Source organism: Tetrao urogallus (assembly GCF_951394365.1).
Source record: "Tetrao urogallus genome assembly, chromosome: 8".
NCBI lineage: Eukaryota > Metazoa > Chordata > Aves > Galliformes > Phasianidae > Tetrao > Tetrao urogallus.
In genome coordinates, this window is record NC_136821.1 from 27,533,533 (window position 1) to 27,559,813 (window position 26,281).

The 26,281-nt window shown below is 40.3% G+C and overlaps 2 protein-coding genes across 2 annotated transcripts in view; one reads left to right on the forward strand and one right to left on the reverse strand.

The window, feature by feature from the left end:
- The window catches only part of DNAH7 (dynein axonemal heavy chain 7), a gene marked incomplete at both ends in the record, with an annotated part of 102,359 nt that extends 101,623 nt beyond the window's left edge, over positions 1-736 (forward strand). Inside the window, 2 exons of the mRNA XM_079539127.1 lie at positions 80-183; positions 530-736. Of these exons, the coding sequence (XP_079395253.1) occupies positions 80-183; positions 530-736 (311 nt within the window). The remainder of the gene's footprint in view (positions 1-79; positions 184-529) is intronic.
- Positions 737-3,879: 3,143 nt separating this feature from the next.
- Positions 3,880-23,570, reverse strand: SLC39A10 (solute carrier family 39 member 10; the record flags this gene model as incomplete). Its single annotated transcript, XM_079539128.1, has 9 exons — positions 22,506-23,570; positions 21,274-21,475; positions 15,151-15,320; positions 13,975-14,193; positions 12,724-12,844; positions 11,086-11,454; positions 8,971-9,051; positions 6,447-6,637; positions 3,880-4,038 (listed from the first exon to the last, which is right to left on the reverse strand). Exons 1-9 carry the CDS (start codon positions 23,565-23,567, stop codon positions 3,880-3,882), a joined length of 2,574 nt encoding a protein of 857 aa, XP_079395254.1. The 5' UTR covers positions 23,568-23,570.
- Positions 23,571-26,281: the final 2,711 nt, after the last annotated feature.

The following is a 26,281-nucleotide window of genomic DNA, read 5'->3' on the forward strand; positions in this document are numbered from 1 at the left end:
CTGCTGCACTGGCTGCTGCTTTCAGTTAGAAAACCCTTCCAGCACTCCTGTAACGTGTTCTCTGATGCAACCGATTTAGGGGTCTACATCCAGGGACTGTTCTTGGATGGAGCACGCTGGAACAGGGAAACTAAAAGGCTAGGAGAATCTCACCCGAAAATCCTCTACGATACGGTGCCTGTGGTGAGTGCGTACTACTTTTTGTAACATTTCTATAGTATTATATGTGAACAAATGCTGTGGATTAAATACGTAAGTGGCTTCCTTTAAGGGAGCAACAGGCTAACTCAAAAGTTTGTAGCATCTGTAAGTTACAACCGTATGTTTGGCATAGCAGATTGTAACCTTGAATAAAGTCAGCAAAGACAATATTCAACAAAAAGCAGGTTTTCAGGCTCACCTGTCAAAAAGCAAACACCCCTCTCAAAACTACTTAGGCCCAACCGGGAATGTTTCCCACCCTCCCGCACCCCCCCCCCACCTCTAAAAAAAATATATATATAGTGACAAGGGTTATTCTTTGCTGCAGATATGGTTAAAGCCCTGTAAGAAAGCAGACATTCCACAGCGACCCAGTTACCTGGCTCCAGTGTACAAGACCAGCGAGAGAAGAGGAACCCTGTCAACCACCGGCCATTCCACCAACTTTGTCATTGCGATGACCCTTCCTTCCGATAAACCGCAAGAACACTGGATCAAACGGGGGGTGGCGTTATTATGTCAGCTTAATTCATGAACTTACCGCCATTACTGAGTGTTCCTTTCCTAGATCCCCCGTGAGGAACGCGTGTCGGTTCTCAATGTCCATAGTATCAATACATATGAAAGTATTCATGAAAAAGTAAAAAACATTTTGCACGTTGCAATTCGTGACATATAAAAGATTTCCCAATAAAACCTCATGATAGTCAACAAGCACATCTGCTCCTTTAATAATTTTATTTTTTTGAAGGCTCCTTATTTATAAGGAACATACATAAAAATGAACACAACACTGTTGACAATGAACAGTACAGCATTTGACCTTTTCCAGCTTTATAAAATTAAAAAAAATAATGATAACAAAAAGACTGATAGCTAAGCTGTATCTTATAGGACCATAATCACATTAGAAACCATAGACTCAATCGTTGACAGGAGGGGATTTTTTTTATTCAAAAAAAAAAAAAAAAAATCACACTGCATCTAGCAACAACAGTATTTCTAAGCATAATCACAGCAGATCGAGTGCAATGTGATCTACATCAAAATTCATATGGGATGTCACACAGTGACAGCATTTTAATATACAAATAACACGCCCTCCAACAAATAAAAGTTAGATGAGACTCTGGATTCGGCAGAGTGGAATGTACAAACCAAGCGGAAATGTAGTGGAATTCAGATCAGCTGTAACGTGACTTCAAACTGTACATGAGAACAATTTGAATTGCAGTCCTGGTGGAAAAGTCACGGTGTTACACTGCCCTTGGTAAGTTGTAATAAATATCAAAAAATGAAAGACAAGCAACATACGTATTTAATGAAAAAAATCCAGTACCTGCCTTGAGAGATCGTATTTTCCCTTGTCTGAAGACAGTCTCGAAAGGAAGTTGAATATTTTCCTATGTGGGCAGTGTATGAAGCTAAAACCATATTCTAACTAATACAAAAGTAAATATACTACCTGAAATAAACAATTTTTCATTTGAAACGTATTAAAAGAAATAAACTTACTTAAAAAAAAAAAAAATTGACAAAAGCTTCAGTTAGACCACAAGGCCCCCTTTACACTCGACACAGTTAACAAAAAATTAAAATTAAGGGTCAGTTCAATACATAGGCAACATAAGTTATCGAAGCTAAGATCCTCAGTAATTATCCCGTGACTCGAGTCTCTTAGAAAACCGTACTCAGGGATGTACGGTGAGCACCGGGTAAAGGAAGTGTCACCTAGGATCTTTGCACTGCACAATGTCAGCAAACCGAAGCTAATAACACTACACTTGCTAATCAGGGTCCGACGGTAAATGCTTTTGAAGAGGAAAACAAATGAACCGACGAGTTCTCAGCATCATGTGGCTGTGTGTCTAAACTCTGTGTTTCGGCCTCTTCACCGAAGAAACTGCGCTATTCTTTCGAATGGACCCTTAATACTGTGCCTCGATACTGCATTAGGAAGAAATACTGGTGAGAACCAACCGACACCTTGACAATACACAAGCTGCTTCTGTTGAAAACTGAACTGACCGACGAAGCTTCGGAAACTAACAGGCCACGAGAAACGCACAAACTTGAAATGGAATGCAGATACCAGCTGGTGCTCCTTTTAGCTGTTAGCATCTGTTTCAGCTGCTACCCTGGCAGCGAGCAGACCAAAACAAAACTTACAGCACGCAGTCCAGCAACAGCTTACCTGGCCTACACACAGGAGGCGGCAAACTGGAGGTTCTGGAAAAGGCTACTTCCATGATTACGAGTGGAACTACAGAATCAACTCTGGCTCCTCAAGAACTCAGCATGCTTTTCCTCAATGAGATAATGAGTACAAGAAGAACTCGCTCTTGTCTGGCAGAATAACCGTCTCAGCAAAATCTGATCCAGGATGTGCTCCCAGCATGTCAAGCCCAAAAACTTTCAGTCTATCCTTCCAAATTAGGCCTACGACCTATCTATCGCATTCGCTTTTTAATAATCAAATACCAAAATCCTTTAAAAAAATCATACAAACGAACTAATTCACGCTGGAAGTAGAAATCTTCTTAGTCTCAACCACAGAAATGGTTGGTGCCTCAACGACTGATATTGAGGCACTAGAGAAACAGAGTACAATAAGTAACCCTACATGCACATTGCATATTTTAACTTTTGTGCCCACGTTCTGTAACTAGCATGTTTGTTGTACTTCAACCTAGGAGAAAACATTCTAAAATAACTGTTAAAGTAAAAAACCCATACTGATTCTCCATGAAATTAAGAGTTTGCACACATTCACAGCTACAATTCTTCAGTAGTTTATGCTGCAAGTGGCACATGTTTAGCATCTGTACATGTTTAACATCTGTAGAAAAGAACCAGGAATAGCTCAATAATTCCAACATCAGGGATTTCCCCAAGCTAGCGCTAATTCTACTGCAGTTTGCATTTTCCTACTAATATCTAAGAACAAACATCAATTTTAGTCAGGAAAGCATCGTCAAAGTGATCCTCGACAGGACATCGTAGCACTTTGCGGCGTATATTGCAACGGCCTGCCTTCTTACACATTAAGTTAAAATGAGGGAGTGCACCTTACAGTTTTGGCCTTCTTTTTTTTCCTAAAATTTAAGACAGCACAGTGTTTTCCACTCATCTATTGTTGTTAAGATTTAGTAGTTCAAGTCACCACTTTGCAGAGGAACCAGCGCTATGCATGCGGACGCGTGCATACGCAGAGATAGAATAAGATACATACATATATATACATACATATATGCCTGCTGCTTAATACTTGTGCAGTGCTATAAGTGTATTCAGGCTCCTTGCATAGGTATGATTTTCAGCTGTAAAATTTTCTGGGTTCTGGTAAACAATGTAAGAAATGCTTTTTTCCCCAAGCGTGTACATCCTTCACTGTCTTTTTTTAATATAAGCAAGCAGCACACTGAAATTAGCATTTATTTCTGGAATTTACTATTTCCCAATTGCCACTTCATGGAGTTTAGAAGATGCGCTCTGTCATCTCATCTGATTTGAATTGGAAAAATGCAGCAGGTAACACATACAGAAATGAATGGGATGTACTTGCGTAAGCAGTGCAAGCCGCTGCTTTTCCTCTAAGCTATGTGCATACAGTGAAACAGTGCAGACTCAAAGCCGTACAGTAATAACAGCGTATCCACAGCAAAACCCGGGATATGGTCAAAACTGGATGTTAAGCACAATTTTATCTTCGTAGAGGGCAATCACCAGCATGATGGCAAATCCAAGAAGCAGGCCTAGATTCTGCAGAATGAACTGCCCCACCGGACAATAACCGTGCTCTTCATTATCTCCGTCTCCGTGAAGCATTTCTGGAAGCTAAAAAGAAATCCGATGAAAAAAAGGTTATTTCACCTCTATTTTATGTAATCACTGACAAATTTACAAGACTATATTTATCAATGAAGAATAAGCAATTGAGGTTTCAGTTATAAAAAGAAGCCACAATACATACTTAAAACTAGACACAACCACTGTATTTTAGAAAAACGGTCTCAAACACATCATCATGTATTCACTAGACAAAGTGAACACTCTTCTCCACCGGGCGCTTCTACAGCTCTTCCTGGATCGCACATCTAGATGAAATTCCAGTATCAAGGGCCAGTCTAGTATCCTTTCAGTCTGCTCTTTCAAGTTTGTTTCCTCAATTTAAGCTAGCCACGTGGCTCTAAAGACTCGGTCAATTAACTCAGCCCTTTGTCTTGTTATATGTTTTATGTATAGTCACACGTGTCTGAGAACAGTGAGGTTCATCATGCACGCCACAGGTAATTCAGGAGGAATTTCACAGATGTCTATAGAAAGTTCTGAAAGCTGTGCCTGTTCCTCACCTACAAAGAAAACATGAAATAGTACTGACAAAAGCGCTAAATAAATGCAGATGTGGAAGATGTAAAAATAAATCTTCCGCAGCGCCTTACAGGACCACCCAGGCAAGACAAAAATAACTGAAAGGATTTCTTTCGTTTACCTTCTTGACCTTTTTGTCAATTCATTTCTTCGTAGACCATTTCGAGAATAAAACAAAACATTACATAGATCAAACAGAAACTTCAGTCAGTAGAGAGCAAAAGTCTCTATTGTAGCTCTTCATAAAATAGGCTATAACTGTTCTGGTTATTCCAAATATCTGAGTACGGTACATCAAACATAAACAAATAATCAGACCACCAGATCAGCTAAGAAGATTAATACATTGCCTGTTTGGCCTTGCCTTATCGTATTTCACAAAGATACATAAACTGGCAATTTGATCCACCGAAAATTTAAACGTACAAAAAAATACACACCGGTATGAAAATCTCTTCTCTGCTACAGACTACTGAACTTCTAAATTTATAGGCTCCCCATACGACCGATTTCAGAGACCGGGCATTAAGACTAGTCCTGTCAATACGAACATGTCTCGCAGTTGAAAATTTATAGTTTCTTGCAGAGACGTGAGAAAAAAAATACAACATTTTAAAAATAAAATACGTATGTTATAAAACTATATAATATATATTATAAATTATATATGTAATTAATTCATAAAAACATAATATAAAGTATGAAATAGATATAATTTTCCAGTAAGAACAGAATTCAAAAATCGTCTCCACATAAGTGACAGCAGGAGGTCATGGAGAGCCTTAAGGATTTAAGATTCCCTGAGTTCAGTTCAGGTTCTCCCTCCTCTCAACTAGGAGAAAACTATATTTTAGCAATACAGAAATATATCTCATCAGATGAACTTCTATCATACACAAGAATACCAGGTCAGTCACCCCTTAGCGGGCCTCAGCTGAGCTGCAAAACAATTAAATTCCGTTCCTATTAGGTGTCAGAAGACAGGGACTTAGAGAGGAATGCAGATTAAGGAGTTGTAAGAACACGAACTCGGTGCATTTTCAGGTGTATCACACAGAGGCACTCCCACTCTTGTTTACAGTCAGACTATATTGAATGCTTGTGTGCCTAAGGAAATGGACCAAGAATAAAAATATTGCAGAAAGAAAATACTGCCTTCCTTTATACATTCTGTCTTCAGTCAAATGGAGGAATACATGAAGGAAAAAAATACATGAAGGAAAAAAAGGAATGGAATACATGAAGGAAAAAAATATGAGCAGAGAACTTACAGGAAACTAGCTGGTAGCCAGTAACTATAGGCTGCTGCAGAACATCTATATTTACACAAGGAGTTATTCTCTACTATGCAGCCATTCGCCTCAGCGAGACCTGAAAAGGACTGACCGACTTAATTTATAATAGCAACTTCAACACTGGGGCATATTGACTAATTAAAGCTCTCTATAATGAAAGAGATAGCCCATTTTTGGCTGCCTTAACATAGACAGAAAAAAATACAGCGATGATCAGCTTTCACGAGTCCTGGTCCTAAAGGTTCTAACGGAAGTGGGACTATCACAGGACCTCCGTAACCAAACCTGAGTTTAAAGGCGAGAAGCCAGCAGCCCCACTGACACTCAGTTTCCTGAGCCCAGCGTGGCAGTAATAGCAGAGGTAAGCTTGCTAAGCGAGACAGATCCTGCCGATACCAGGAAATTCAGTAGAAACCGAACGCTCTCTTTCAGCTGTCTTCACTAATGCTTCAAGGATACCAGCAAGGCAGAGAAACCTGACGAGGAATTTGGAGCCGCTGGCCACAGGGGAGAGGAATTTTCAGAGTGTCAGCTGCTTTGCTTTGCACCAGGGAAACAGAAAAATGAAAATCGCCTTACCATATCAACCAACGCCACATAGAGGAACATGCCTGCAGTGACTGCGAAGATCCACAAGGTGATGTTATTCGCATACTGTCCCACCGCTGTGCCGATCAGCATGCCTACATAAGCCATCATGGCAGACAGCAGGTTGTACACAATAGCTTGCTTTACTGTCATACCAGCTTTAAGAAGCACAGCAAAATCACCTGAAGACAAAATACAGTGGTTTAGTACCAGTACTCTGGACAGCAAGTAGCTAAGTTTCAGCAATGCAAGGCATTGCCCAACTAAAACGCTGCAGCAATCACACCGCGGTAGCATTTGTGATCTGGAGGAATGCGGGCCAGGCTAAAATACAGTCAGGCCCCCACGTCTGCCAGGACCCTGAAGCTCCAGGTGAGGGTGAGATGAGTGGATTCCATTCCATTGTAGAAGTGGAACGTGTCCAAGACCTCCTCACAAAACTGAATCTGTGCAAGTCCATGGAGCCGGATGATATCCGACCTAGGGTTCTGAGAGAGGTGGCGGATGTAGTTGCCAAGCTGCTCTCCGTCCTATTTGAAAAATCGTGGCTGTTGGGTGAAATCCCTGGTGACTGCAAAAAGGGAAACATTACTCCCATTTTTAAGGAAGGGAGAAAGGATGACCTGGGCTAGTGCGCCTCACCTCTGTGCCTGGGAAGATCATGGAACAGATCCTCCTAGAAGCTTTGTTAAGGCACGTACGAAAAAACAGAGGTGATTTCAGACAGCCAGTATGGCTTCACTGAGGGCAGATCTTGCCTGACCAATCCGGTGGCCTTTTATGATGGAGTGACAGCATCCGGGGAAGGGAGATGGATATCATCTATTTGGGCTTCTGCAAAGCCTTCAACGTGGTCCCTCACCACACCCTTCTCTCTAAATTGGAGTCGATACACTGAAAGGAAGAGAAGCCATCCAGAGCTTCCCTGGACAGACTGTAGAACCAGGCACGTGTGAAGCTAACGAGGTTCAACAAGGCCAAGTATGAGGTGTTGGACTTGGGTTGGGACAATCCCAGGCGTTTATACACACTGGGTGAAGAACTGCTTGTGAGCAGCCCTGCCGAGAGGGACTTCGGGGTCCTGGTGGATAAGAACCTGCACACGAGCCAGCTGTGTGCTCTTGGAGCCCGGAAAGCTGACTGTGTTCTGAGCTGCACTAAAAAAGGGATGGCTAGCATGGAGAGGGAAGTGATCGTCCCCCTCTACACTACTCTGGAGCACCGCGTCCAGGCGTGGGGCCCCCGGTACAGGAAGGACGTGGAGCTCTTGGAGCGGGCTCAGAGGAAGGACCAGTAAGATGATCAGAGGGCTGGAGCTCCTCTCCCATGAGGAAAGGTTGAGGGAACTGGGCTTGCTTTTAAGCTTGGAGAAGAGAAGGCCCCGGGGAGACCTTTTTGCGGCCTTTCAGTACTTGAAGGGAGTTTGTAAACAGGAGGGGTAACGACTACTTACATGGGTGGATAGTGATAGGACAAGGAGGAATGGTTTTAAACTGAGACAGGGGAGCTTTAGGTTAGATACTAGGAGGACGTTTTTCACGCAGAGGGTGGTTAAGTGCTACATCAGGATGCTTGAGGAGGTTGCGGACCCCCCATTCCTGGAGGCATTCAAGGCCAGGCTGGAGGTGGCTCTGGGCAGCCTGGTCTGGTGGCTGGGAGGAGAGTAGCAGGGGGGTCGAAACAAGATGATCATTGTGGTCCTTTTCAACCCAGACCGTTCTATCACTCTACGATTCTATGCTAGAGGGGCTCAAAAGAAGACTGGACAGCAGGACACAAAAACTCTAGTAATACCTCTGTGTGCAGCAATGCCTTGCTTAAAATACTATTTAAAGGTAACGATTCATCACATTAATCTGGCACCAGTTCAGGCCAAGGACAAAAAAAAAAAAAAAAAAAAAAAAGCCAAGAGCTCCTCTCTCAAGCTGCTCTTTTGTAAATCTTGGGATGCGCTAATATTTCACGTGATGTACCTCTTGGCTGATGCATCACGATAAGCTAGCACCCGAGAAAAAATGCTTCAGCTACAGGCAAGAGTCAAAGGCATCAGCAACAATGCTTACAGGCTTTAGCCAAATAGCCATTCAAATCGACCGGACTCGGTGATAATCGGAACATCTGGACATCTACACAAAGACTTCTACTTAATCATTTCATTTTCTGTAATACGTCATACGCTATGTAACATTTTTGAAGACAACGCAATAGACTCAGCACAAAATGGCAGAGGTGTAACACAAAAAAAATGTACCCTCTGTACTCCCGAATACCTTTGTGAGCGTCCTGAAAATACTTCACAGAACACTATAGCTATTATGTCTGCCAAACACATCTCAACAGTTTCATTACGTATGCTGAAACAATACTGCTCAATCACTCTGCAAAGGTCCGGTCACCCTCGCTGCAACTGCACCTATCCAGCAGCTACTGGGAGGAGTGTCACAACAGAATTTACACACACACACATTCATTCAGCCTTTTTTGTAGGTAGTACTGGTTTTATAAAATTCGTTACCTAATTCATGGGGCAGCTCGTGACAAAATACTGCTATAGATGTACTAATCCCTCCTGTCAGACCAGCACTAAAAGCTGCTCCTGAAAGGAAAAAGAAAAAAAAGTTACAAACGCTATGTTACTATATAATCAATGAATGTACAGATGTTATAATTATGAAATATACCACAGTGTTTGGCTAAGCAGTTATTATACCAAAAGAGAACAGATAGAACGCTTACGTGTATCCTGTGCTCTCTATAAAACTCCAGAGAAGGGGATCTCCAGAAAAGATCCTTCCCCACTGGCAGTCAGGTCTTAAATGGGTCTAGGAGAGGTGGAGCCAGGCTCCACCCCTTCTGGCAGCACAGGTGAATTGCCTTCACCTGTGCTCTCGTGGCTGACTCATTGCTCACCTCAGGTTATCAATCAGAGGTTTAGGCCGTGATTCAGCAGTTCCCAGATAATTACTATCCTCAGATCAGCAAATTTATTCAACAGACTCGCCACCTTTTCTTAAAACACGCATACTAATACTTTTTGATTATACTGCAAGTACCCTGGTGTGCATTAACGCTGTGCACGTACATTATCACTAGTTCAACCGAACAGCAAAACCTGAAAGAAGAGAAACACGAAACAGAGACAGAAAGGCCAAAGGGGAAAACGGCACCACTTCATGCGCTTGGGACGTTTCAAGCTCACTGGGTAATTAAAAAGGCACAAGAGCAACAGTCTTCTGGGTCGCAAATTCCACCTAATGTGTAACAGTTCTTTAATGCCTATTCTTAATGCAGTATCAGCAACACAAACAAGCCTAACTTGGGAAACAATAAGAAGAAAAACATTTGCGTGAGACTTTTTTAAAGTAACGTTTGCATATATTAATTTAATTCAACTGACTTGAAGTTTGTACCTTAAATCATTTAGAGGTGAGAAAACTGACAATAAACTTCTGCACTTCAGAAGTGAAAAGGTACAAGGAGAGCTTGCAGCGAGCAGGCCAAACAGAAAAAATGAAGGCACAAACTTAAGACAGAAGAGAAAACAAACTTCCCTTTGAAACCTATGCATTTCTTCTAAGGTGATATATTAAAAAGATTTATATGAGCATTTCTAAAATCCACAGCGTACTCCATTCAGCCATTTCGATTTGATGCAGAAGTGTTTAGAAATGGAGTTTTAAAACAGCGAAGCTCTCAATACGTGGCAGAATGATCCCGTTAGCCCTCAGAAGCTACTGCCAAAATGTCTTATGCATTTAAAATAGAACAGGATTTGTTACGTAGTTATTTTAGTTCAAAACTGTTCGAAAAGAAGCGGAGATACTATACTATAGAAGAATTTGTCATTAACTCAAAATATGTCTAAGTAGCTTATGCCTTCTCCTTGAAAACAGGTGAGGAAGTAAAAACATCCCTTCTGCAAGGAGTTCACAACTCCACATGCTCTCTGCATCTACCTTACTGAAATAAATAAATCAAAACAAGAGAAAACAATCACGTTTAGAGGTTTATATGAATCAATGTTGACTTAACAAGCTGGTGAGATTTGCATCTATTTTCTATGTTCTAATTTGCCTGTTCGATAGTTTAATTTCTTATACATTTGGCTAGAAATATATCTACATTAATTGTAAGCAAAAGTAATACTTTGCTTAGTTGGTTTTTTTTTTTTTAGCATAAGAGGAAGAATGGCACAACAACCGGACTCACAGTACATTAATTACAAATACTGCATATGTACTGTTAATAACAAAAAAATATTATTGCAAATATGTAAAATCCTAAGCAAATACAATTCTAAATAATATTTCGTTTCTTACTCTAAGGAAAATACTGAAACCCAAACAAACAACGTGCGTTTCAGGTATTCCTCAATCCCTAACGAGTTTTCTCTGTGCCTATATCAATTTGACAGAGATCACCACTGTTGCTGATATCAATATAGCAATCTCGGTGGAAACAGACAGTAAGCCGAGATTATCAGAACCAATGACTTTTTAATGCTCACAATGATTTAACAGTGCCAGTAGCCGCAGGAGACAGGGAAATCTTCCCTGTGATCCCTTGTAAAACACTACCCAAGTTACTCGAGGCAGGAAACTGCTGAGAAACGCCCAGCGGTTTTGTTTACCTATTGCTAAGCCGTCGCTGAAGTTGTGAATGCCATCTCCCATGATAACCATCCAAGCAATATTAGCTATCCCTGTATCTTTCAGGTCCTTTCCAGAATGACAGTGGCCGTGGGAATGATGGGAGTGTTTGTGATGCCAGGGGTGACTGTGTTTTCTAGCTATCATCTTATCTTCGCCATGGCTGTCATACTCTAAATCATGAAGATCGTGTTCTTGAGCAGCACGTAAGACATCGTTGTGAGAATGGTGCACGTTGTTCTCCTCTTCTACTGACAAGAAGTTTTTAGGAGGGGATTCCAGCTGGCCATCTAAGTCGGTCAGTTCGGTTTCATTAAGTCTGTCTTCAGATAGAACAGAGTCATCTGCTCCTACATTGAAGTCAGAGGAGAGAAACATCGCGTTAATTCCTAATTGAAGTATCGCCAGCACCTACTGCAACACTGAGCTAAGAATTTAACTGCTTTGCGCAAGCAAAAACAGTGTTTTAACTCAGCCCAATCTAATAACAGTGCGGTCAATGTTCTGCCAAAAGTAAATATACCAGTGTAATTACCCTATCTTTCAGCAATTTGCATATACAGCATTTACAGCATCCACAGTTTTAGCCTGACGGACCGTACCTGTAATTCTGCTACTGACAAACTATACGGTTCAACACTGGATAAGGACAGTTGCCAGGACCGTACCAATGTGCTGCAGTCCAAATTCAAGTTTAGCAGAGGGTTTCGGTAGCTTTACTGCAAATTGTTTACTGAATGTACTTTCAGAGGAACAGTGCTATAAAACTGTGCCAGTAGAAGCAAAACTCCTCCGATTGTTCATTAAAAGAAAATGAACACATTTCAAATGTGTGTATCACCACGCTCATAGTTAAAAAGTCTTTCTTTTCTATGTCAATCCTCCAAATCTCATTTTTAGTTGCTTGAATGAAAAAGTCCGCAGACCTAACATTTCCTTCTTGGAACCACTCAAATGAACAAACTGCATTTGTACAAACAAAGCACATGGATTCTTCTTCAGGACGTGTGTTTCAGCAGTCACACTGGCAACAGAACGGGAAGTTGATGAAGCAAAGCTCTTCCCTTTCTCTCATCCCCTCGAGATAGGTGCTACGGCATCCTGTATGGGTGCATACTGCACGAGCAGTACGATTGTCATAAACAAACAATACGTGAATGTTGTTTCGGATACCTGAGAAATATCTGAGACTCTCCATTATGTTTATCAAAAGAAGTAATTTTCGCTTGGCCTTCTCAGCCAAACAGTAACTGGTCAGAAACTGGAATCTCTCAAGTGTAACCGATTATGCTCCTTCTGGTCACACGTGTTAGTTTTCACCAGGGCTGAGCTACCTTAACCAGAGAACTCCTCCCAGAACTAAAGAATCACAGCCACCCAAAACCCTGACTGCCTCAGAAGTCTGAGAACCGCTTGCAGGGCATATCAGGAAGCATTTGCTGCGCTCTCAGATCTAAGAAAAACAAAATACATAGTGCAGGGAAAGCCTAATAAGTCTTATTAACGATTTACATAACAGCAGTGCAACTGCACAAGAGGTGACATGCTACATGCTGGAAGTTACATGTCATTTCTTCAAATCTCACAGTCAGAAAAAAACACTAAAAATAAATGCCTACCTGCAAGGGGTTTGAGCTGAAGCCAGTCAGCATCTGGTCTATTATTTAGTTTCTGATCTGAAAGTTTCCTTCCAATTGGCGATTCTTCACTCTGCTTATTCTTGCACCATTTCTGCTTACTCTGCAACGGGAAAGATTTAACGTCTGATTTATAGAGGGACGTTGGTGGAAATAAACTAAATTGAAATACTGTCAAAAAATCTTAGAAAAGACACACAATTTCACTTTTTGAACAGAGTACAATATGACAAAGAATGCTGTAACAGCCAAGAAACACACGTACGCAGACTCATCGTACTTGCTTTGTTCGAGACAACAAGCACATAGCAAGAACAGCCCCTATTCTGTTCAATTTTAAATCATCTACTCCTACAACTTCCTCATATTTTCCATTAGATAACAGCTTTCCTGCCTGCAGCCGTACGACAGCCAACGCAGATTTGCCAAAACAGCCTAAGGGATTTAACTATTTAATTAACCTCAAAGATGAGGCACGCAACCTAACAGCTTTTATCACTTTATCACAAGGTATGCTTCCTCCGACACAGAAAGTCATCTGCTACCCATTCAGCTGAGGCAGCAAGTTTGATACCGAACTGGAGAAGTTGATATCTTCGCTCACTCTTTTTGGGAGCAACCGTTACCGCTCATTTTCTCCTCGAAGTCAAGCGATGGAAGCAAATGTGATGAAAATTTGTAACGACTGCGAAAACAACGTAGATCTTTCACAATTTGAATATTAATGGATTGTCACATAGACCCTCAAGTACCGACTCTCTTCTTATTCTACTATCATGAATACAGCTTACTTCTGGACCTAATGCGTCTATAATTTTTTGGCATTCCCTGATGTGAACCTCTCTGTTACACTGGCACCCTCAGCTGGCAGTATACAGTTAAGTTCCCTGTCAACTGCCTGACAAGTGCCTTCCTCTGCTATCATTTCTTCTGTATGTACTTCCTTTCCTATTTTCGCAAAGAAACAATAGCGTGCCAGAGAAAGAGCTGTAATTCCTTCTGCTTAGGTGTACTTCCAAATGTAACTGGCTGAAAAGATGATACTTCCCCCATTTGGTTCCTATGTTGTCTTCTCAGATTACGTTATCCTAAATGCAGCCCTTTTTATCATGTTTCCTCACGTGAAATCAAACGACACAGATTAGCGGCATGTGCTCGGTCATCACACAGACAATTCTCTCAACGCTCAGAAGCTGAAATATTTTTATATTAGCATGCAGTTTTTCCACGTACCTTTTGTTTATTGTAATGCTTGTACATTCTTATACAGTGTTCAATGATGAACAAAACATAAATGCCTCCGAGTGCTACAAGACCTTTCAATACTGGATCATTTTCTTGGAGAAAGCCTTCGTTCTCTACTCCATGTCCATGGGCATGTCGATGAGAATGCTTGTGTTCATGAATGTGGCCTGGGCCGTGGTGGTGACTGTGATTGTGGCCTCCATGTGACTACAAAGCAAGTAAGAGCACAGGGTGACTTGGTGCAACTGGGGACTGAAACGGCTCGAAACTTAGAAGGCAAAGCATGCAACCTCGCTCCAAAAGCAGCATTAATGATGCTGTGCAAGATTCTTTTCAGACAAATGCATCTTACCACAGAAAATTTTTGTTAGCCTATTCATTACTTTAATATTCTTCTGGTTAATTTTCAAACAAGGTGGAAAAAAAACCAACAAAAACATCTCTCCAGCTTTTTTCTGTCACTGTGATGAAAAAACATCAGAGAACGTCACACAAATTACAGCTGCTGCACTCTCACTAAAAATGAAACCTCACATTTTTAACTATTCCAATTAGTTACAGTCTTAAGTCAGTTTTGGAATACAACAACAACAAAAAAAATCTGTACTTAAGTTCACACAAAGAAAACATTAGTCTTCTTGTTGAAAGGATAAAGATAACTAACAATATAGGAAATACCTCCTATTCTAAGAATTACATCAACTGTCACGAATGAAAACACGCTTACCTTCCGAGGAGCTTGGGCAGTTTCTCGACCGAGTGACAAGTTATTCTCTCCCCAGAAGCTAGCTAGTAAGCAGGAAGCTGAATCCCCTGAAATACTTTTGGGTGGCACCGATACGGAAGTACCAATTGGCAAGATACAGTAACGCTGCTAAGTTTAAAATAATCTTGTTGGTCTCAGGTGTTTTTAGAAACATTCTGAAAGAAGTTTGGCTATGAACATACAACAACAATTATATTTGTTTTTTGCTGTTGTTGTTGTTTTGTTTTTTTAAAAGAAACCTGCTTTGTTTGAATGTCAAGACTCCAACACTGTCTCAGAATGTACCTAAGACAATTCACTTCTGCATCAAGGAACGTTTCTGTGTCAATACTTGTCAAGCATTTGTAAATTATATGTGCACTTAAATGAGAATAAAATGTAAGAAAAGCAATACTTACATGTGGCAACAGATGGAGTAGAGCGTCTCCGCTCATTGTTCCTACAGCCAGAGCTACCAAGAAAGTTAGAAGAAATTTGAAGCACCATTGGTTAATGATGGGAATCAAGATCACACCTAGCAAGGAAAGCAGGCTAATGACGGTGATAGAGATGATACCACAAACCCAGGCTGTGGGAAGAAATGGATACAGAGAGGTTATCAGAACAACACTTCTAAAACTTGTAAGTCTGATTAAAGACTTTAAACTATCTCTTAAGAAGGTGACTCTCCTTTAACCTAAAGGTGCTGAAAAATACGAGAGAGCACTGGAATCCACAACAAAAATAACGCAGACTAGATCACAATGCAAAAAAAACCATCAGAATACAATCAGCCAAGAACAACAGTCCATCTACTCCTTCTGACTTAAGTTCCCAGCTTAGCTCTGCAGCCCACTAATGAATCACAAAAAGCAAACGATTTCATGCTGAAACAAAAAAATCTCAGCTATTTTTCTTAACTTACTATGACTTTTCAGACACTAATTCACGTTTAACATCCGGTTTTCACAAGATTCTTACAGAAATTTAAATCGGAGCAAATACTTCTCCCTTTTGGTAGAAATAATGTTCAGCTACACAGTGCGCTCCTCATCCGGTGCTTTGAAGCACATATTTTTACTCACGAAAAGAGAGTTAACAAATGCTAAAATAAGAGTTAAAGAGATGAAAGCGCTTGCCACTAAAAAACAAAACCAGAACGCATTTTTTTGTTGTCATTACGAGAAAAAGTGGTAATGGGCAAGTTGAAATCAGCACAACCCAGTGAGGTGGAGACGTGCAAGTTTCCTTACGATGCGGAAAAGAAGGAATTACGCAAGAAACAGAGCCTATGAACAAGGCAACATGCCCCTTGCAATAAGTATCTCACCCTAACACAATACTTTCTTTTTTGTCCCATCACAGACAGCTCAAAAAACAATGAAAGCTGCTCGATTCCAACAGTACAGTTCTTAAGTTTCACAGTCTCACAGCCCCAAAGATAAGAATAGTCAGTGGCAGCAATATTAATATTGAGCTGCCTCTTCTCAATGACAACACAGCAATACACATAAAGTAAGTGTACTTACAAAACAAAACAAATTTACACGTAACTTTATTAAACTAAGAGTCATGTATATATAGTAAATAAGGTTGCAGAAGAAAACCATCAGGGTCATTATGGAGTAACGTATTACAGTGACACGGAGCAAGGAAAGATATGGCTCTCCACAAATTTTCACTACAGGCTCCCATTATATAAATGTTAACTGCTTGGGCTGAGAAGTTTTGAGAAGGCAATTTCCTCTAGTTATGCTTTCAAAATATTCCTCTCAAGGAATAAATGCTTAAATGTTTCAGATACTTCCAGTTTTCTTACTAGCTTAATTCTTAATTCTAATTGTCTGTTAGTTTGTGAACTTTAAGGCAAGTTAGCAAATTTTGAGTGTAAAAGCATTAGCATCTCTGTTACTTAGGTGCAGGATATGACTTCCTTTGTGTTTGTGAAGGTCTGCTTGCTCTTGACCGAGCAGGGTCGAACGCCTCGGGAAATGGGTGAGGGAACAGGAGAAGAACAGAGGGAATATAATATGGCAGCTGCTCAATGAAATATAGAAGCTAGCAGTCGTAGGCCCAAGAACTCCATTTGCACTACAAGTGCAACAGACCATATTTAGCAAGGTTTTGCCACTAAAACCCTGGCTGCTGCAGCCTCTCTGTTTAAACACCACTTGCTGTTCTAAATTTTATTTTGGGATATTCATTCATACAAAGTATGCACGTGTCCCATGACAGTGCAGAAAAGGAAACAACCCAATAGAAATGCAAACGTTTAAGAGCATATCCACTAGAAGAAACTGACTGGAAAAAGCTCTGGAAAGCATGTGTTATCTACTGGAACGGACAGTGTGAAGAAAACAGGAATTGGTGAAAAAGCAAGTGCTGCAATCAGATGCGGAACTGAAGAACGGGAAGTCAGAAAACAGGAATTCAGAGGTACATCTAGAGTGGAAGCGAGACCCTGCAAACAAAAATACTGTCGCTATACAACCTCGATTCATCGCCAGAGCACTTCCATCATGTGCACTCAACAAACAAGCCCTACTGAAAGAGACAGGGACAAGTAAGGCAGGAGTGAAGATGAAACTCAATACTGAATCACAAAGTACATATTCAAGTTGCCCAAATTAAAATTACAGCCGTTTAGCATGAAACTGAATCTCCAATCTAGACATAGGTGTTACGATGTTAGGTGCCAGGTTAAATGACCTGGCCTTAAACAGCCTTCCACGGACACCAGAAATGGAGATGATGTGAACTGGCTGAAGTTTCATCTGTTATAGTGTAGCTTTTGGCTACACTCTCTGAAGGGCTCACATGCTTTTATGAACGATACAGTATCTAAACGTGGCACCATGATTAAGATGAGGCACATGAGAATGAGAATGCAGACTCTCTGCCCCTCTCAGACTTCAGCCATCGGCTTTCAGAAACCATCAATTCAGCTACTAAAACTCTTACAAGCCGTAATCCAAAACTGTCACCACAAGTTTGCTTTCAAGTCACACAAAAACAACTACCTACAAAAGCAGGGTATGAGCCTGCAGTTACATGCACATACAAAATGATTTTGACAAAGCTACATCCTGAGATGAAAGGGCTGTTAGTAACTCTGAACAAAATTGTATCAAAAGATTCCAAACAGCCGTAGTGACCAAAACACTAAAACATTATGGATGTAGAACTAATATGCAATATTACAAGCACTGCAAAAGCTCATAAGTAATAGAAGACCTTGGTGCGTAACAGTCTCAGGAATACTATTTAAAGCTCAGTCAATGAAGTGAAGTGATTATGTTCTGCCTTATAAAATGCTTGTGGAGAAAACAAGAAAGAGCTGATCCAACAACTTCCCCCGGAAGGGACCTCTGTTCAAACAGCGGGAAGCAAACAAAGCTTGCTTGGATGCTCCACGCCATACCGCACAGCTATTTGTAAATTAAAACAGAATAAAAAGACAGAAAGGTGAGAAAGGCTAGCTATCCACAACCTTTAAGAAAGGCTCCATTGCGGCTTTACTGGACTCAGGGAATGGTCGGCTCCAAGGGAATGCTGGCATCCGCACAGGCAGATTCACAGGGCAAGCACGATCTGAAATACTTTTCAACAGCAGCTCTAACTGATCCCTAGCTTTAAAAAAAATTGCTCAGTGTTTATTTGTATCAGTTCTCTGTGCTGCTCCTTTAGCGAGGGGCTAGATTCTCGTTCTGGTATATATTATTGTACCAACAGACAAACTGGGGCAATTACACTCTCAAAATCATCTTGTTTCACTTCAGATGTGCACAGTTTTACTCTGTAAATGCACAGACATAAGCACACTTAAAAGACCTTTGCCAATATATATGGTAATTCTGCCATTCATGCAAAGAGTGAGCTGCTACAACTTCAGGCCCAAGGACAGAATTAAGCATGCAGCGTAGCATCAATTTGTTCGGTCAACCAAATGACAAAAGTAGATCTTAAAATCTATGTGTACTGAACTTAGAAAAAAAAAAATACCTCAGTTTGTCCAGTAACTGCAGCAATGTATATGCTCAAATAATTATATAATTTAGGAAAATCACAGTGCTTTTCAGATGTGGCAAACAGATTTGCTTTCCCAATCCAAAAAATGAGTCCACTTACTCATTCTAGATCCAGATTTAGATTCCAGCTAAAAACCTATAGTGAAATAAAAAGCGGCACTAGGTACAGCACATACAAGGATCTACCTCTCTGACAGGCTGCACATCGGCAGTCGGACATCCACGTGGCCTCTGGATAGCTGCAGAACAGATGGGGCTGTGAGGAGAAGGCAGAGGGGAAAAAGAACGCACATCATACAGCCCTCTGCCTGCTCCTCTCTTAGGTGCCTAAAAGTTGATTAATCGAAGAGATTAGTTTGATTCATAGTAGGCATACGTTTCCTGTATGCAAGTTCTGTAAGAATACTCTATTTACAAGGATGCAACCTCTTCCAATGGGTACACTATGAAAACTCCTAGAAGACTTTGAAACCTCTGTAACAGAAGACATTTAAGAATTATCTGCAATAACAGGTACAAAGCTCAACACGGTTTTATAATTTTTGGTCATCATTTAATTAAATTACTTTGCTCTAGATAACTGCACTGTGAGACCTAGTGAAAATCTTACGAGTTAATACAAGCAAACAGAATCAGCGCTAGTCTATTACACATTTGGAAAGCTTTTAATTAAAACTAAAGAGAAGCACAAACATCTCGTGTTTAAAAATGCCCTGCGTGTTCCTAACTTTACTACGTATGGAGTAAAGAATGTTTATACAAGCCGGGGCAAGCACCCCTTCCACAGTCCTCAAGCACTAGTGTCACGGAGTTGACTAGATCAATCTATGCCCGTGACAGGGGGGCAGTAGGCCCCTGCCCTTCCCCCCCAACCCCAGCCCCACAAAATGGGAAGTAAGGAAGGGAGGAAAAGAACAGCAGCAACAATCTATGGAGGAAAACTTATTTTACTATGATACCGGAATACAAGATAACACAATATAATACAATTGAATTGAAATTGAGACTAATAAATCAGACAAGATGGGAGAGAGAGTTCCCGGGACCAAGCCAAACCTGAAAAGCTGGGAATGGTTAGGAAAGCACCCTCCAGCACCCACTACCAGACAGTAAGAGATCTCTCCCCACCCAGAAGGGCCAGATCCCATGACTTCTGTAATGTACAGGGATAACTACCTGGAATTGGGGCATTAACACTTTAATGCCCAGTACACTACATGATGTTTTGATGTGGAATACTGAAACCCGAAAAAAACAAAAAATATAAAACCATCACAACTAGGTAAGATTTGGTATTTTATGATTCGCTTCCTTACTTAACAAGTGAAAATGTCATTATGGCACCTGAAGCCTCCTTATACTTAGAAACATTGTATATGTGACACTGTTACATTACAGGATTTATCACTATCTCATCAGGTTGACCTACTTCAGAGGTGAGTGACTGTTTTCAAAGCTGAATTAGTGAGTTAAAAACCCACACGTTTTCACCACTAACTGGCTAATGTTGCTCATATGCAAAACACCAGATACCATGGCATGTTACTGTTCACAATAAGGTTCGCTTATTTTGCAAATTAAGTCTCTTAAAATTTTACAGGACCTCCAAGTTCAGCTGCTCATCAACTGTCCTACTCATTACAGAGAAAGAAAAAGCATTACTTTAAAAAGAAGCACTCAGCCATATAAACTTTACAATTAAATTGATTTAAAACATGTGCAACATGACAGTTTTATCCATCTTTTCCATATTTCAACTGGCAGTAAACGCTTAACGCTGTTCTACAAATCCTCTTGGCAGTAGGGCAGGACAAGGGTCAACTCCTACTACGGTGAGACTACCCACAAACGAACGATCTGCTGCCATATAAAACACACAGGACATTCAGTTTCCAGCAATCTCTTAATAGTTAACAAGATACTGTGTCACTATAGGAGATTTCTGTATAACAAGCTTAAAAAACACTTTTAATTGGATCTTCTGGAAAATGTACTGATAAAGGCAGTGTCCCCTGCTCCTCAACTAATATAGGCAAACCGAATTTAATAATAAAGTTAAGGCCGATGTAACTACAACTTTTCAACTTACAAATGTGTGGACCATCTCAGCCTCTCTAAAAGCAAGTTGTAAAATTTTAAATGATGTAACGAACCCAAACTGTGGGAGGATATGCTGACCTCCAGAAGTGCTACCTGGAACAGGTAGCTCAGAGAAGCTGGCGTAGATGCCTCATCCCTGGAGGTCAAGGCCAGCTTGGACAGGGTCTGGGCAACCCAATTTAGTGGATATTTCCCAGAGTCACGGTTCCTTTGGAGAAGCTATGAGGCTACCAAAAATTATGCTTTGTCTACTGACTTAATGGCGTGTACTGTTCTAAATATCTTCTAAGCTTTACTTCACTCTGCAGTCAATGCTAAACTGTACAATGCTTCAAACTTTGAAGAAAAGTTAAAATTCACAATGCAAAAAAAAACAAAAACAAAAACAGAAGGCTTTGGATATGACACGCCTACCTGAAGCGCCTGTTTTATCTTCGCTCTCAATTGATGCAGTTTTACTTTTCACAAGATCTTCAAGCTCATCGTAATGTACAATACAAAGCCTTCTGTCAATCTGGTATAGCAGAGCAGGACACATATATATAAAAAATTCAGGAGATATTTGAGAGCTGGTTTCCAGACCGTAGCGTCGTAGCAGCTGAGTAACATTTAAGCACTGCAAGCAAACGGTACAAACAAATTAAATACAAAAGCAACCATTTCACTAAAAAATAAAAAAAATAAAAAAAAATACAACCCTACAGTTGTGGAAAACATAGCACATGATTTCAAAACACACAAAGGAATGAAAAACTCTGGTCCAAAATGTTCCATCAGTGCTCAATCAGCCTCAGCTGATTTAAGCGGTTTTGAAGAGGAACAAACTGTCAGATTATACAACTCAGTCCCCAAATGCTTATGTAATTTTTGATAAATGTCAGTGAAAGCAAATTTTCCTTCTAACAGTTACACAATACAAGCAGTAAACAAAGAGCAAGAAGAAAGGAACAGAACATAAATCAATCCAAGCCAGGTTTCCTAATACTTCTCTTTCAGCCATTAACGCTCTTGCGTTTAGAGCTTCCCTTTGCAATTAACGTTAAAAACTAACTCGCCACTCACTCCATCCCTTTTTATACTGCTATACTTAAAACCATGTAGTCAAACCGTCCTGCTCATGCTGTAAACTGTGAGGGGATAGGGACAGTGAATTTATGGACCTGGACAAAATAGCGGATGCCGAAAAGAGTAATGGGAGAAAGAGCTTACACCATGTGCAGTACAACAGAAGTCACATCTATATTGCTTCACAATCTTTCAGAACAAAGAAACAAGCACGTTGGAAAATATGCATTCTTATCTTGGGAAAAAGTCTCTGCGCAGCTTCCAAAAATGTAAATAGTCTCCGATTCAGAAAGTCCAAAAAGCACAATAACGAGAAAAAAAAAAAAAAAAAAAGATGTACTCCTGAATATTGGAGGAAAAAAACAAACAATAACAACAACCACCACTTGCAAACAAGGTACATTAGAATGCTTTAAGTACGTCCTCACCCTTTAAACGGAGACAAGTGGGCAATATAACCTGAAAAAGAAGGGTGACGGGAAGGCAGAACAGTTCATTCTGCTTCATTTGTGGGTAAGCATCTTCAAGTCGTACTTAATAACAGCAAAAGCGGACATACCAGTTCTCCATTTCATACTCACCTCTTCACAATCGCGTTCGTCTTCATTACGATCCTTATGACCACGTGCTGAAATAGTGTGTTTTCTTACACCTGTGTGCTTACAAGGTGCCTCTCGCTTGCTGGTATGGTGATGCCCATCCTCACTACCCAGGCTGGAATCCTGATGTCCGTGATTAGTGGAAAGATCGCCACTGTGTTCCCGATGGTGCGCATGAAAGTGAGACGCATCATGTACATGATCGTGTTTATGAACACGATTGTGCTCACACTGATCACCTAGGTGATGGTTTGGAGGACAGTCTTGAGTATTATCTCCTGAAGTCTCACTAATTTTCTTTCGTTTCTTCTTCTGTTTCCGCTGTTTTCTTTCACGCTGATCCTGGGTCGTGTTGGTTTCTGTGGAAGGCCCGTGATTCTGCTCTCCGTGATCACTGTGAGTAACTGAATCATTACGAGAATGATGCGTACCGTTATGGTCGAGATGATGATGCGGATGAGGGTGGTGATGATGGTGATGGTGACTCTGGTCGTGAATACGTTTACCGTCACCTTTTATAGATGACACTACTGCATCTCTCTCAGAGTTACATTTATGATTTTTCTTTTCAGCCACACCAACCACGGTTTGGTTTTCTGAATCGGAGTGGCTATGAGGATGGTTATGAGTGTGCAAATGCTTTCCTTCCTGTACTTCTAAAGCATATAGGTGAGAAACATGATCGTGGCCAATATCATCATGATTTATCACTACTACTTTTACTTCTCCTAAACCAAGGCTCGTTAACAGTTTCTCCAGGCCAAAAAAGGATAATCTTCCATTTTCACCGTAACGATCAAAGATTTTTTCAATGTAGTATTTCTGTTCCTTTTCAGCTTCCGATGTTGAAAATTTACTCGGCATGGATTCCGATCCCGCAGTCTGGTGGTAGGGTGTCTCTGAGATCTGATAGCAGTTATGGTGGTCTTCGTGTCCGTCTTCAGGACCACGGTCACGCCCATCTTTATGGCAATGATTGCACTGATGAAAGATAAATGTCAGCAAACAAACGATGCAAAATTTTGTGTGCATGTGTACCTTCATCTCTGTTTCCTACAAGAAACACAAGAAGGAGGCAGTTAGGTGTAAAAACAGTCTCAGGATTATAATCATCCCAGTACTTATTTGCACCAACAGAATGACTCAAATCTTTTTAGATATTAGCATTAACAATTTTTGACTTCAGATACTGTATTAATACACTTCTTATTCAACAGTGAGAAGACAAGCTCTGCGCATTTCAGATCCGTAGTCTCATACGCCATGCTTACAGGAGGCAGTTATAAGCTACAAGTACAAGTTCAGCGTTTACAGTCAGTCAGAACAGAACTTTCCTGCTTCTGTTTTCAGGAGCATCTGTGCCTGTGGTAACTGGTAATACCGAGAAATCTCAGTAAGGCACAAGTTAAAGAATAAAAACACTCAAAATAACACTGCGGTCTGTATTTTCTTATTTATGGCGATGATGGGAAGATAATAGAGTTGAACACTCAAGTATCGTTTGCTCTTTCACGTGCGGCTGAATTGCTTCCAGTAAACACATACCGTACAACTCCTAACTTACATCAGTGAACAGTGATTTCAAAACAAGTTCTCATTAACCAATGTCATAGTATTCCTAATGGATTTTGTTCTCTTTTTAGTATGCTTTACTTAGATAAATTAACTGATCTCAAAGATCTATGTGGACGTTTGTTTAAAAATCAGTCTCTATTTCATATAAAAGTATGTCCCTCCACACAACTTGAAAAATACCATTACGCAGACACACACACAGTTTGCACTGTTCTTCAGAAATTACAACAGCAAAGCAATGTCATCTGCTACCTTGTATCAAATGTAAGAAACAATGTTCAACATCAGGTAATAATGAAGACCCAATATAAGATTTAATGTGTATTCGGATTTGAAAACAATTGATTACCTTCACAAAATATTTTCTAAAATCTGCTAACAAAAAAAAAAAAAAACAAACCCACAACCAAATATTTGAATAATTATTACAAAAGAAACTTTAAGAAAAAGACACTCATTTGGCAATGATTTTTGGCAATGATATTAAACTAAAAAGCTGAAGAACAAACCAAGAACTACATCTTGTGATGTCTAAGTTCTAGAGACTTATTCTGTGCAGAGAATATTCTCTAAAAGAGATGTTAAAGCCATCATTCAAGCACTATCCAAACTTTCTAATAATACTTAATTTGTACCTCTTGGTACAAGACAAAGTAAATTGTGTACTATTTACAGCATTTCTTCTAGATGCATGTAACAGGCACAGACTGCAGCACAGGAATTTCCGTAAGAACGTAAGGAAGAACATCTTTATTGTGAGGGTGACAGAGTGCTGGAGCAGGCTGCTGGAAAGGTGGTGGAGTCTTCTTCTCTGGAGATCAAAACCTGCCTGCATGCTTTCTTGCGTGAGCTGCTGTGCAGGGCAGCTTCTGACCCAGAGGTCCCTTCTGACCCCTACAATTCTGTGACACCCTCCCACCTAGAAAGGAACATACGAAAAGAAGAAAGAAGCACGGAGCTTCCCAAATTATTTAAACATTTTGCTGACTAACAAGTAAAAATAAATAGAATAAGTACAGAAGTAGACTTTTTACACACAACTACTTATATATTCAAGATGATTGAGGAAGAAATGAGAGCTGACAAAGGATAAGAACAGGAATCCATCCACCCTGATTTTTATACATCCATATACTGTCAAGACAACCTAGCAAAGTATTAGGCAAATACATCAGGTATACTTGGAACCTGTTTTACACCAAAAGCAATTTTTGCTCCCTGTGTGCACCTCAACTAGAGCAAACTCTCCTAGAATGAGATGGAGTTTCATACAACAAATGGTGTATGCGCTCGTTCTTCTCTAGCCCTGATGCTGTGTTCTGTGAAACTGAAACGCAGAAAACTGCTTTACAACAAACCACACCATTTCCTATCGATTTTTATTTCTTAAAATATTAGCTTGATGCTTTGCATTTAAGCACTTGGAATCACATTACTGTACAGGCACACACATCATACAAGAATCTATACCTGCAACAGGTTGAGAGATAACAGAACTGAAAATAGGAAAGGGCTTCCTTTTTGTACCTTTATATAGCAAATTAAGGAGTTAAAACATTAAATTAGAGAAAAGGTTTTCTTCCATAAATTTCTATAAATATAGAAGATGAAAATTCACCTTCTGGAAACTTAAATGCTAAAAAAAAAAAAAAAAAAAAAAAAAAAAAAAAGAGACAGAGAGAGCAGAATCTTCTTTTAACCTAGTAAGAGATGTAAGACCAGCAGGGTATATGTCAACTGGAACAATCTGTATCAAAAAAGATCCCAGGAACATCAGAAAGATACACAGGTAATCATTTACATTACACCTACATAACCAGCTCTTCTATTAGGAGTTTGTAATCACTGCAGTCTGAGTTCAGGGCTCTGACAAACATTTTCAGAACTTCAGTAGGATGAGCACACCCCCAAAATTTATTGAGAAGACTTCTGTGCAGTCTTTTCTTTCACTCACAGAAGCTATTTAACAGTGGGATTAAACAAGAAACATTAAAAGCATCCCAAAATGCCTTCCAGAAGCCCTTCCACTCTCCTTTGAGAAAATGGTTAAGCACATAAGTTGCTGCTGATGGAGCGGAAAGAAACAGGTTACAAACCTCTATCCAAGAATCACTGGACTGAGCCAACCCTCAGACCGCACAACTATCTGGAAACTCATTCCAAAGCCATCAGATAAAGACCTG